This window comes from Halichoerus grypus, chromosome 5 (assembly GCF_964656455.1).
Source record: "Halichoerus grypus chromosome 5, mHalGry1.hap1.1, whole genome shotgun sequence".
Lineage (NCBI taxonomy): Eukaryota > Metazoa > Chordata > Mammalia > Carnivora > Phocidae > Halichoerus > Halichoerus grypus.
The window spans coordinates 144,892,817-144,905,905 of NC_135716.1; the positions used below are offsets into that span (position 1 = coordinate 144,892,817).

General features: G+C 55.5%; 1 protein-coding gene across 10 annotated transcripts in view; it reads left to right on the forward strand.

Annotated features, from left to right (window-relative positions):
• SSBP3 (single stranded DNA binding protein 3) overlaps positions 1-12,380 on the forward strand; it is a 161,913-nt gene extending 149,533 nt beyond the window's left edge. For all 10 annotated transcript variants that reach the window (XM_078073100.1, XM_078073104.1, XM_078073101.1 and 7 more), the window contains 6 exons: positions 164-218; positions 1,541-1,611; positions 9,178-9,256; positions 9,503-9,531; positions 9,665-9,766; positions 10,580-12,380. In XM_078073100.1, coding sequence (XP_077929226.1) covers positions 164-218; positions 1,541-1,611; positions 9,178-9,256; positions 9,503-9,531; positions 9,665-9,766; positions 10,580-10,609 — 366 coding nt within the window. In that variant the 3' untranslated portion in view covers positions 10,610-12,380. The remainder of the gene's footprint in view (positions 1-163; positions 219-1,540; positions 1,612-9,177; positions 9,257-9,502; positions 9,532-9,664; positions 9,767-10,579) is intronic.
• Positions 12,381-13,089: the final 709 nt, after the last annotated feature.

The window sequence follows — 13,089 nt, forward strand, 5'->3', positions numbered from 1 at the left end:
CCAAGGCTTAAACACTCAGACTCTGCTTGAGCTTTAGCAAGAGCCGAATACCGGGCTGGGCCCTGCGTGAGCCCTCACCTTTGATGTCTCTGGAGCTCGGTGGCTTCTTCCCACCCGTATCATTGTCATGGGTTTTTGATGGCCATTTTTATCTCATTTCCAGGGACCTCCTGGTGGTGGTGGCCCCCCAGGAACACCCATCATGCCTAGTCCTGCAGGTAAGAAGGCTTGGGGAAAGGGTGCCATTGAGGGAGGAAGGGGCCCCAGAGGGGCCCAAGTGGAGGGCCAGAGCTTATCAACTAGTCCTCCTGAGCAGCACTGCCTCCACCAGGTATCTTGGCGTCAGGGAGTTAGGAGGCAGGAGGCCCCTCGTGCCAGTAACCTGTCCTGTGGCCTCAGCCAGGTCATTCCTCCTCTCTGGTTAAAGGATGGGGCAGAGTGGGGGAGATCCAGGAACAAGGGGTCTCACTGTCCTCGGCTCGCACCTGTCCTGGCTGTGCATTTCTCTAGGTCACTAAAAAGGGGCTTTGGAATTCTGGCATCCTGGGACCAGGACCATATAACATGATGCCTCTTGAGTTCCTAGAACTCTTGGCTTCTGGTCCTCTCTATAGGAGATCGCTTCTCCCTCTTTCTTAGATCAGAAGAGGGCATGCGTGCACACATGTGGGCATGCACACACATGCATACACACACAGCATCACGTTTGTGTTTCTCTCCCAGCTGAGAATAACACACTGCCATCTTGAAGGAATTCCACCAGTCTTTACCTACCCAGAGAATAAGAAGTGAGAGGTAGCTGGATTTCTCCCTGAGAAATAGGGTGCCTGCTCCTGATATAAACATGTTAGCTGGTTTTCTAAGGAGACTTTTCTAGTTAATTGGGGGAGACGGAGGGGTCCCTATGTCCCCAGACTCCCCGACCCCCAGGAGCAGTGGGGGAGCGGGTGGCTGTGGTGTTCTGGCCCCCACTCCCGCTCCCTCTTTCTGCTGCTGCATTTTGATGAGCTGCATGACCTACATTCAGACTGGGTCACATTAAACCACTCCATATGTTAATGCGTCTCCAGCCCCATCCTTGCCGCCCCTCCTGCCCCATCAGCTTGGCAAGGTGGCCCCTGGGTAATTTGTGGCGTTTCCCTTTCCCCGATTTGATTAAAGCCGCTGCGTGGGATTGGGGGGTTGGGGAACGCAGGTGGCTGTCCCCGCACGGTCCCCGGCAGTGTCTGGGGACCAGATTGGGTTTGGGGTGGGGAGATGAGAATTCAGACCTGCCACCCCACCCCCCTTTGCCACGTTCACGCTGCTGTCCAGACGTCCTGGAATTCTGCGTTTCAGGGTTGAGTGGTTTTCACAGTTGAATTTTCTGTGATTAAAAACTTGGTGAATCTTCATTAAATACAAATTAGCCAGAAAATGGTGGTACTTAGAGGAGATTTTAGGTGATAAAATACAAAAGAATGAGTTCAAGTGCCACGAGTTTGTTTTAATTAAGAAATGAATTAATCACCCCGACTTGTGGGTTTCCACTGTTCTACAGATTCAACAAATTCCAGTGACAACATCTACACAATGATTAATCCGGTGCCGCCTGGAGGCAGCCGGTCCAACGTAAGTCCGCTTTCTAATAATTTACATATCAGATACCATAACAAATCATAATTAACTTCATCAGCTGAGGGGAAAGCAAGTTTAATTGATTTCAGCCATTTGTTACCAAAGATGAATAAAATAAACCGTCAGAAAAGTGATTAACTCTTGGGGAACTCAGTTCCCATTTTGTAGCTGGGAGAGAAAGGGGGATAGCATGGTGCCCTCTCCCCTCTGGTCAGAGCGGGGCACCCGGCCTTACTGTGGGGATCCCTGCTGCTCCGAGTGGGGTGTTGGTGAGGGAAAGCATTAGGCTGCGGGTGGACCCGGGCCCCGCCCTGCTGACGGGCTGTGCCGCCCTGGGCCAGTCTGTCACCCTCTCGGGTCTAGAGCTGTGGGTTCCTGGAGCCCATCTGGACACCCACCTGCCCTGTGTCTCCAGCCCCTTTGGGAGCCCTGTGACTCCTGCACCCTGGGGCTTCTTGGCCTCTCCTTGTGTTCCTGCCTGGCTGGGAAGCCACCCTCTGGCCCCCCGCCTTCTGGGCTTCTCCAGGTCCCAACCCTCACTGATGTCGCAGCTCAAATTCCACTTTGATTGCTGCTCACCCGCCACCTCTATGTCCCCTGCCCTGTGCCGGATGGCCCTTTGACTCTGCAGCTGTGGCCCGTCTCCGTCTCCCAGCCGGGAGCTCCCTGAGGAGAGGGCTGGTCTGACTCACCTCTGCAGACAGCTCTTTTGCACCAGGCGGGGGAGGTGACTCACGCTGGCCTTGCCTCGGGGAGCGTGTCTGGAAAGGAGGCTGCTGGGGGACCAAACGAACAGTCTGGACTGCAGAGCCAGAGGGTGGGCGTGGGGCCCCAAAGTTATTCTGGCCTTTTGGGGGTGCTTTGTTCGGTTTTGTGGGTTTGGGTCCTGATGTGACACCTGAATCACCACTAGGCTGAACACCGATCGGGGGCTGCCCCATGCTGGACACTGCACGTGTTCAGTCCTCTGGATGCCTGCTGGATGCAGGGGGACCCAACCCGAGGATCACGTGACTGAGCAGCATGGGAACCGCACTCCCTCACCCTTGCTCCACCATCCCTGTCCGTCTCCTGGGCAGCCAGCACCCCTATCACCCCTGCTTCTCATTACGGTGACCAAGCATCAGGTTTTAGCACTAAAAGCTCTGTGTCCCAGGACAGCGAGTGTCCAAGGTTTTGGCAGTGGATGCAGAAGGTTGGGTGGGAGGGAGCAGGGCTCTTGGAGCAGCCCCAAAGCCAGGGACTGAGCTCGCTGGGCTCCGCGTCAGCTGGAAATGGCACAGAGGACCCTTCTGCCGCGGCCGCCCCTCCTCTGACCATGGACGCCAGCGCTCGTGGCCTGCGGCTCCCAGTGGACCGTCCATGCCGCGGCCCTCCGGGGGCAGCTCAAGTGCACGGCGGCCCAGACGGGGTCCGCCTTGGCTCTGCCCGCGGGCTCACTGCTGTGCTCTGTCAGGATCGCGCCGGCCTCATTTTCCACGTTGTGAGTACGGGCGCCAGTGGGGCCCTGACCTCACCAGACCGGCGGCTGCCAGCGGGGGAGGACACACGGCGCTGAGGGAGGGGAATGACGGACACGGAGGTCCCGCACGGTGGGCAGAAGGGGGCACGGAGGCCCTGGGGTGCGGGTGCGGGCCGGACAGCACAGCTTCTCACGCGGCCCGAGAGGTGCCCCGGCTCAGCCAGGGAGGGCGGCCAGCCGATTAGTTAGGGCACAGCCCTCGGACCCCACTGCCACCGCCGCCGCCGCCATGCCCTTCCCGCTGTGGCTCCATGAACTGAGGAGGAGGCTCCATTCCCGGCTTCAGAGGCTGCACCTGTGTGCCAACAGAAGGGGGCGTTCTGATTTCCAGCTGATTCTGTCAGCTCTTGCCAGCAATCGGGAGCTTCCCACAGTCTGTCAAGTGGTGCCTCGCGTCATGGTGACAAAAACACATCCCCCAGCTCTTCGGTACTTTGACTCAAAAGCTGGAGGGAGCTTCACATCAGTGTGTTGACTTCTGTGACGATTTTATTTTATTTTTTTAATTTTTTTTTTTAAGATTTTATTTATTTGACAGAGAGAGACACAGCGAGAGACGGAACACAGGCAGGGGGAGTGGGAGAGGGAGAAGCAGGCTTCCTGCTGAGCAGGGACCCCGACGTGGGGCTCGATCCCAGGACCTTGGGATCATGACCTGAGCCGAAGGCAGACGCTTAACCGACGGAGCCACCTGGGTGCCCATTCTGTGACGATTTTAATGAGACTGCAGAAAACAAATGAAAGATGGCTCTTCTCTTGTCCAAATACAAGCTCGACTTGGCCCCTCTATCTGCATATTTGGCACATTTCATTTGGTGTATAAACTTCTTACCTGCTAACTGTCCCACACACCTTGTCCCCAGCTCTGCTGCCAAAGGGTATGGTTTGCTCACCTGTGATGCCAGGCTTTCATAATGAAAGGTTTGGGTCACCTGTCAGTCTCCTCAAAATGTGCAGATACACTTAACGGGACTTTGGACTTGGTCGACACGTGCCCGCGCGGTGGCTGGCATAGAAAAGGTGTTAATGGGTCAGCCTGCCGTGACGTCCTTCTCTAATGGGAACCACACTGAGATGAGAATGTAGAGAGGAATTCCAGGAAGATGGAAATGTTTACGCTGTGGATTTAGAACCGTTCAGTGATCTTTCAGGAGGCCACCGGGAGCCTAGAAGAGGATGAGCAGACCACTCCTGAGTCACTGGGGGGGGGGTTGGGGGGTTGTATCAAAACCTCATCGGCCGAAGTGTAGGGACTTGGGTTTTGGAAATGAGATTGCCCGAGAACTCAAAACCTGTCACCAGTAAAGAGCAGCCACGTTAAATAGAACTTTCTCAGCTTCTTGATTAAAACTGTAACTTACGGGGCACCTGGGTGGCTCAGCCAATTAAGCATCTGCCTTCGGCTCAGGTCATGATCCCAGCGTCCTGGGATCGAGCCCCGCATCGGGCTCCTGTTCAGCGGGGAGTCTGCTTCTCCCTCTGCCACTCCCCGCTGCTGGTGTGCTGTCTCTCTCTCTCTGTCTCTCTCTCTGAAATAAATCTTTTTTTTAATTTTTATTTATTTATTTATTTTTTTAATGTTTTAAAGGTTTTTTTTTTGTTTTTTTTTTTTAAAGATTTTATTTATTTGACAGAGAGAGACAGCGAGAGAGGGAACACAAGCAGGGGGAGTGGGGGAGGGAGAAGCAGGCTTCCCGCGGAGCAGGGAGCCCGATGCGGGGCTCGATCCCAGGACCCTGGGATCATGACCTGAGCCAAAGGCAGACGCTTAACGACTGAGCCACCCAGGCGCCCCTAAATCTTTTTTTTTTAAAAAACTATAACTTATTTGGAGTCCAGCTTGGATCTCACAAGTTCATCTCACCTCTGTGCTTTCAGCCACTTCCCCGAGAGAGAGCTTTAAGTGAGAACGACCTCCACGGTGCTTTGGAACGCTTAGAGGTGACAGACATCTGAGACAGGACAGGCCTGCTGATGGATTTAGGGATGCAGAGGACCTGACTGGCAAGCTCTGGTCTCCCTAAACCAGCCTGTAGATAGAGTATGATGGACCTCTTAGGAGAGTTGGAAGGGAGTTGCTGCAGGTCTAAAAACCCGTGCGAGTCAGTGACGTCCCACGTACTCCACGCACAGACGTGTTTGTGGAGAGGCTATTTCCGTGTCGCCGTGTTGGACTGACAGCAGGGCCTGGTAAGAGCAGAGTGGCAGGTCACAGTGAATTTTGCATTTGCCTCTGTATTCAGTTTACCACCACCCAAAGAAATTAAAAAGCATGGCCTAGAGGCTGCAGGCAATCCAGAGAAGTTCTGGGGGACAAGCAGGCACCTTCCGCCCTTTTGCACCCGCGAAAGCAAGATGGGTCACCCAGCAGCCCCACCACGCCCCTGGAGAAAACTCAGCCCGGGTTCGCACTCCAGCCATGTCTTCGTGACCTGGCCCGGGCCCATCCAGAAACGTGGCCACCTGTGTTCCCATCCGGATGCTCGTGATTTTTTTAAAAGATTATTTATTGGGGCACCTGGGTGACTCAGTCGGTTAAGTGTCTGCCTTCAGGTTGGGTCATGGTCCCGGGGTCCTGGGATCAAGCCCCGTGTCGGGCTTCCTGCTCAACTGAGTGTCTGCTTCTTTCTCTCCCTCTCACCCTCCCCCCTGCTTGTGCTCTTGCCTGCACTCTCTCTCAAATGAATATTAATTCGAGAGGAGCCCACTTGTGTGGGAGCGAGAGAGGAGGGGGGAGGAGGAGGGGCAAAGGGAGAGAGAGCGAGAATCTCCAGCAGACTCCCCACTCCATTGAGCTCGGAGCCTGACTCGGGGCTCGATCCCACAACCCTGAGGTCATGACCTGAGCCGAAATCAAGAGTCGGACACTTAACTGACTGAGCCACCCAGGCGCCCCAAGAAATGTGATTTTTAAAAATCAAACATAAGTAGTATCTGTAATCAGTCCATCACGTTTAGCTTTTTTTAAAAAAACTTATATTTGTTTAAGACTACATAGTAATATAGCCTACAAAATTTAAATACCTAATAAAGAGCTCAAATAAATTACTGTATTAGAGGACAGAAACATTATAAAAATGTTATGTTTTTCTCACACGAACTGTTCATTTAACTAGTCCTCTGTTCACTGCTCCCGTTAACTAGCCTTACTCTGGCTTTTTTGAGATAATAGCATGTGTGTAACAAGGTCACTAACACGGAATAAAGGAGCGGTGCAGGGACAGCAGGTGTGTGAGGTCGGAGCGCGGTTCACACGGACACCCAGACTCCGGCGCGCACAGTCCATCTGCCCGGCGGCGCTGAAGGAGGGCAACAGGGTGCCTCTCCGGGGCCTGGCCGGAAGCAAGCCTTCTCCCCTGTGACCCTGGAAGCACAGGCAACAAAAGCAAAAAGCAGGTAAATGGGACTTGATCAAGACTGAAAACTTCTGCGCTTCAAAGGGAAGCCTTCCAGAAGGTAAAAACACAGCCCACAGAGTGCGGAGAACATTTGCAAATCACATACCTGATACGGGACTCGAATCCAAAATATGCAAAGAACTCTTAAAACTCAGTCATGAAAAAACAGCCTAGTTTACAAAATGGGCCAAGGGTCGGGACAGGCATTTCTCCAGAGACGCACCGGTAGCCAACAAGCACACACAAGGACGCCCCGCCTCGTTGTCACCGGGGAAATGCAAAGCCGCAGTGAGCTCAGCCCTGCACGCTCCCGAGGTGGGAACCGAGAAGGACGCAGCTGCCGTGGAGAACCGTCTGGCAGGTCCTCGGAAGGCTGTGCAGGGTCCCCGCGTGCCTCGGCGCTCCCACTCTGGGGTCGGTCTCTCCGCACGAGAAACAAAGCGCGTGTCCACCTCGTGATGGCTTGTGAGTGTTGGGAGCGGCGGTACTCGTGATAGCTAGAAAGTGGGAACAACCTCGTGTCCCCCGGCTGAAGGGATAGAGGACGTGCAGTCTGCGTACGCTGGAGCGGGTTTGGCCAGAGAAGGAATGAAGTCCTCTTCGGTGCCCCAGCGCCGGTGAGCCTTGCAGACGGGCTGAGTGAAGGGAGCCAGCCACGAAAGCTCATAGAGGATTCCGTTTATACAAAATGCCCAGAACAGGCAAATCCACAGAGGCAGGAAACAAGTTAATGGTCGTCTGGGGCTGGGGGTTTGAGGGGGAATGGGGAGGGACTGCTAAGGAGTACAGGGCTTCTTCGTGGGGGTGATGACGAGGTTCTAAAACGGATGGTGGTGGTGGTTGCACAACTCTAAATACACGAGAAACCACGGAATTGTACACTTGAAATGGGCCAATTGTATGGTATGTGAATTATATCTCAGTAAAGCTGTTAAAAACAGTACGCAAGAGGGGCGCCTGGATGGCTCAGTCGGTTAAGTATCTGACTCTTAATCTCGGCTCCGGTCTTGATCTCAGGGTCATGAGTTCAAGCCCCGTGGTAGGCTCTACGCTGGGCATGGAGCCTATTTAAAATAACAATAATAATAATACACAAAAAACCACAATGATACATAATTTCAAATCTTTTTAAATATGTTAGAGTCATATGTTCATGACCTTATCACGCTTGGGGACTGTTTTGTCTGATGGGGTTGTGTCCTCAGTTGACTCCCTAAAACGTCAGTCACCCTCGTCCTTCTTGGATTAAGAAGTGTGAAATTTGTTGCCAGATGTCAAAAATGTGCCCCGGTGCCTGTGCTTGGCCCTGGGAAGCCTCTGGGGTGGCAGGAGGCGAGGAGGCTGCGGCTGGGGTGTCCGTGTTTGGGCGGATGGGCGAGAGGGAGCGCCTGCGCCCCAGCTCCGCCCCTGCAGCCTGGGCACCCTGGTCTCTTCTCCTGCACTCCCCGCTGCCACCTGCCTCTTCCTGTGCTCGCGCGGGACCCCTACTTAGAATGGCTTCCACGACCTGTCTCTGCTTGCCCAAGTCTACCCTTCAGTTATTTTGGTCCTCTGCCTCCTCCTCCGTGCAGCCTGTTTGGATTTCTCTGCCCTCTCCCCAGTGCCTCTTCCTGAATCCTCGGCCCTGCCTTGTCTGCAGCTCCCTTTGGAACGCTGCACGTCTGTCCCGTGGGGTAGTTGGGTGTCCGTAGCTGTGGGCTCCTCTTCTGGGCTGAGGCCCAGCCGTGACTCGGCTCTGTGTCCCTAGCCCCCAGCACGGACCAGATGCCATGCAGTCCACCCCTGTCCACCCTGACGTCCGGTCTGCATCACAGGGCCTTAGCCCTCCGGATGGAGCTCAGCCCTCCCTTCGTGACCATGTGATGTTTCGCTGCTGCTTTTCTGAGATGGTCTGATAGTTCCCCACAGGCCTGAGGCTGGTGGGGCTGGAGCAGATTCGCCTCTGGCCTCTTATCAGCCTGCGCCACCACTTCGGCATGGGGATGTCCTCAGTGGCCTCCCTCCACGCTGTCCCCTGCCCAGCTTCTCCCCTTCCCCCCCAGGCGCCCAGTAGACCCCATCTCCTCACCTCCCCCTTGGAACTCCTTCATCTCTGAGGCAGCACTCAGAGGCCGTGTCCCCGTCCCAGCTCCTCCCAGCTCCGGGGGACGGCGGGGGGGGGGGGGGGGGCCTCCGGCAGAGCATTTCCCACTCTCTCCGTGCTTCAGTTTCCTTATCTGTAAAATGGGGAGGAGAAGCATTAATACTTTGGGCCCCTGGCCGGGCACAGGCAGTCATCCATTTGTGTGTGTGTGTCTGTGCGAGGTTCTGACTGGGGAGCCACACAGTCCACCCCAGGGACAGAGAGAGCCCAAGTCCATGCCACTTGGTTAGAGAGCTATCCCGGTGCGACACTGTGTGGCCCCGGCCCAGTGTCTTTCCTTCTCTGGGTTAGTGTCCTCATTTGGTGCGTAGGGTGGAGCACCTCTGCCCTGCACAACTCCGGGGGCCCAGGAGAGGGGCCGGCTCCAGCCGAGGGGCGCGCCAGAATGGAAGCCCCCTGAGGGCACAGCTCTTTTGCAGCTGGGTGTGGGAGCCCAGGAGAGAGCTGCAAAGGGCCTGGGGCCCACTCAGCCACCACGCCCTGTGCTTCTCCCCCAGTTCCCGATGGGTCCAGGCTCAGACGGCCCGATGGGAGGCATGGGCGGCATGGAGCCGCACCACATGAACGGATCGTTAGGTAAGCGGGCGCCGGCCCCGTGGTCACACTGCACCCGACCCTGCCCCAGCGGCCGTCTTCGGCTCAGCCAGGCCTGGTCCGCCCTCCCCGCCCCCACTGGCCTTGGCTGGGCCCTGAGGAAGATCCCCAGAGATCCAGCCAGGACGGGAGACTCTGCACAGAAGTAGTGTGGGATTTGGGTGGGTTTGGAGGCCTCTCCACGGAAGAGCAAACAGGAAACTGAATCTGAGCCTTCCTTCCTTCCAGGGTCAGGTGACATAGATGGACTTCCAAAAGTGAGTGTGTATTCTGTTTCCTCCCTGACAGCATCCACCCTGCCCCAGCCCCGAGGCCCCAGAAAACTTGTCTCCCCGTCGGGTGGGACGGTTGTTGGGGCGCTGGGGCTCACCTCCTCTCTGCTCCCTCCAGAATTCTCCGAACAACATAAGTGGCATTAGCAACCCTCCAGGCACCCCTCGGGACGACGGTGAGCTAGGAGGGAACTTCCTGCACTCCTTCCAGAACGACAATGTAAGTGCTGCGTGCCCCCCCCCCCCCCCCCCCCCGCCCCGGCTTTGCCCCTGGATTCCTCCTCTTATGGGGCCAGGGGCTGTTTGTTGAACAAGTTGTGGGGCCTGCTGGCCGAGACCAGCCTGGCTGGCTGGTGTCCCAGCAGCCATGCCACTGGCTTTCTCCTCAGTCCCTTTTCTCCACAAAGTGCAGAGCCGCCCCAGCCACCCCCCACATGGCCCCAACCACTGCCACCGTGACCACTGGCAGGTCCTTCTGGAGGCATCTACGGGGAGGCACAATGCCTTCCAACACTGAGAAAGTGGATGTGGCTGGAAGAGCCCTGGGTTGGGACTCAAGAGGCCTGGGCTCTGGTGCTCTGGGCCTCTGGGCAGCATGGTCTCTGGGGGTCCGCTTCTTTCTGTCCTGGGGAGGAGGGTTCGTGCAACCAGAGATTTCCTGGGGTCTCTGTGCAGGGGGGCTGGCTTCTACTTCCAACCTCATTTGAAGAAACAAGGTCATGCTGCAGCAGCTTTTGAGACCCCCAGACTGGCTCCCGCACAGGGCACCCTGGCAGAGCCCTGGCTCGGCCCTGCAGGAAAGCAGCCCAGCCGGCCCTGGGTGGGGAGGGCAGTGTCTGGGGGGGCTTGAGAAGGGGGGGCAGGGGGGTTACGGCAGCCCCCGGAGCTCCCACCGCGAGGCACAGGCTAGGGCCGAGCCGCCAGAGCCACCCAGGCTTCCCCGCCCAGCCGCACCCCCGGACGGGCCCTCCCCAGCGCCCAAGGCTCGCACAGCCTGGCCCTCACAACGCCGTCTCTGCTTCGCCCCTTCCAGTATTCTCCAAGCATGACGATGAGCGTGTGATCCCCTCCTCTTCTCCGAGACGCTGAGAGAGCCGGCATTTCAGGCGGGAAGATGCCAGAAATTATGCAAGAAGAAGTGAGGTGTCATTACCCAGGAGCTGGGGGAGGGGCGTCTCCCTGCTCCCCCTCAGCCCCCCCTCCTCCTCCAGTCCCCTCACCTGTCCCAGTTTTAGTTTCATGCAATAAAAAGGCCGAACTTTTTATTCCATAAAACATGAAGGACAAAACTCAAAATAAAAATATATTTCAAGTCAGTGACCAGAAAAATCCCACCCCTTGCCCATTCCCAAAAGGACCTTTTATGTACGTGACACTTTTTTGTTGTTTTTTTTTGTTTGTTTGGGGTTTTACCGTTATTGGGATTTTTTAATTTGTTTTCAGGGGGGTTTTTTTGGGGGAAAAATTTTTAAAAATGGAAGCTTCTAGCAAGCCCCCCCCACCCCACCCCAGTCAACCTCTTTGCTTTCTTCTTTAAAAAAAAAAAAAAAAAGAAAAAAGGACAAAAAAAAAACCAAGCCCTGCTGTCTGTCTGTACCCAAGCCCTTCCACCAGGAAAGCTAGTCTAGGTGTGAGGTCTCACGCTGTCTTTGTAGCCATCTAAAAATAATGATAATAATAATAAACTGGGCAGTTTACAATCGGTGGTTTCTTTCAAAAGGCCTTTTTTGGAAAGAGAAAAGAAAGTCACCTTTCTCCACTTGGGGCTTTTGGTTCGTGCGGATGGGCAAGGGAGGGTAAGGAACCTGTTTTGGTTTTGCTTGATTTCTCCCGGCCGAGGTGGCGCCGGCAGCTGCACACGTGGGACCCCAGAACCGTCCCCCCTCCCCCACTATGTGGCCCGAGGGGCCCGACCACCCGACCGCTTTCAGGACTCCGCCGCGGCGGAGACGCGCTGTGACCCGGTGGCATGCACTGTGTTCCCAGGACTGCTTCCTCCTCTCTCTCTTCTGGACCTTCCCCCACCCGGCCTCCCTGCCGCTCCAGCCCCGTCCTCAGCCCCCACCCCAGTCTTCCCAGCGAGAATCCTGCCAGCTGGGTGGTGGCCTGGACGGAGCGCAGTGGGGGAGGCCGCCCCCGACAGGATGGCTATGACCTGGGACATGGCAACTGTGACCCCCGCGTTCTCGTCCGGTGGCCCTGGCTCGCATCGTCCTCGTCGTGTGTGTGGGCACCATAGGGCTGGAGTTTGGGTTTTCTTTTGTTTTTTGTTTTTTGGGTTTCTCTTGATTCTTGCTTCTTTTTCAAAGATGGGAAATTGACCAGAATTGCTCTGTATACGCTTGGAACTGGATGGAAAGACTTCGGTATAGCTGTGGGGGGCGGGGGACACCAGTCAAACAGACGTGCTGTTTCGGTCCTGTTTTTATTTTCAAAAACCGACAAATGTGACAGTGGAGCCTGTCCCCTCCCAGGAGGGGTGACTCACGGCCTCCCTCACCTCACCGCTCCCATCGAAACCTCTGTGTCTTGCCCTGAAGACACCTGAATTCTTTGTACATTTACAGCCCCTCCTCCCCGCACCCCTGTAGCTGCTGTCTGTTCTCCCTCCCTCCCTCCCTGATCCATGTATATCATACTATGTGAGATACCATCTGCCTGAAAAAAGACCTTGTGCGGATTATTGGGAACATTGTAGCTGTTTCTGTGTTTTTTCTTACCTTGTAGTCTGGTTCTGAATTAAGAGAGGAAAAAAAAAAGTAATTATGATACATTGTAGTTTGTGTACGATATATGTTGATAACGTTTTATTAAAGGGACATCTTTTTTCCGCAGCCCTTCCTGACATGTTTGGGGGGGGGTGGGGGACGTGGGTCGAAGTTTATTATACTGACTACAGAATGCAAGGTGACTGGTTGGGCTGTTTTTGTTGCTGGTGCATAACAAGATCTTGTTTTGTGTTCAAGGTGTCCACCCTCTTTTCCTGGGCATGTTAATCTGTATTTTGCATTTGCTGTGCGGGGTCGTAGTAGCCTTTGGGGATGGGGGGTTGGGAAGCAAGGCCGCAGTCTCACGTCAGACATCTGGGGGCGTTCTAAAATGCACCTTCAGCTTTTTGTCTTGCAGACACACGCTGGTTTGCCGGAAGGTATTTTTCAGCAAGTAGAAGAGGTTCCTGGTTCTGTGTTCCGCAGGGAGTCCGCACAGGCCAGGGGGGCCCCAGGAGCTGTAGCCACACAGCCTTTCCCACTCGGGTGGCCTCCGCCCTAGGCCAAGGCTGGGGGTCCCCGGGGACACTGATTCTCCTATTTTCAGTTTGGTCTTATTTTCACCTCCAAGGATTTTCAGGGTAGCCTTCGGCATCCTGGCGGGGAGTGGGCAGACGTGGGGAGACCCAGTCCCAGCCTCCATCCACAGAGTAGAGCCGGGGCCATGTAAGCCGTGGGGTGTGCGGGTGTGGACATTTGAAGTAGGACTTTCCTGCTTCCCTCGAGCTCCGGGGACCTTGCTCCAGGCCCGCAGGAGGGGAGGGAAACCGTGTCG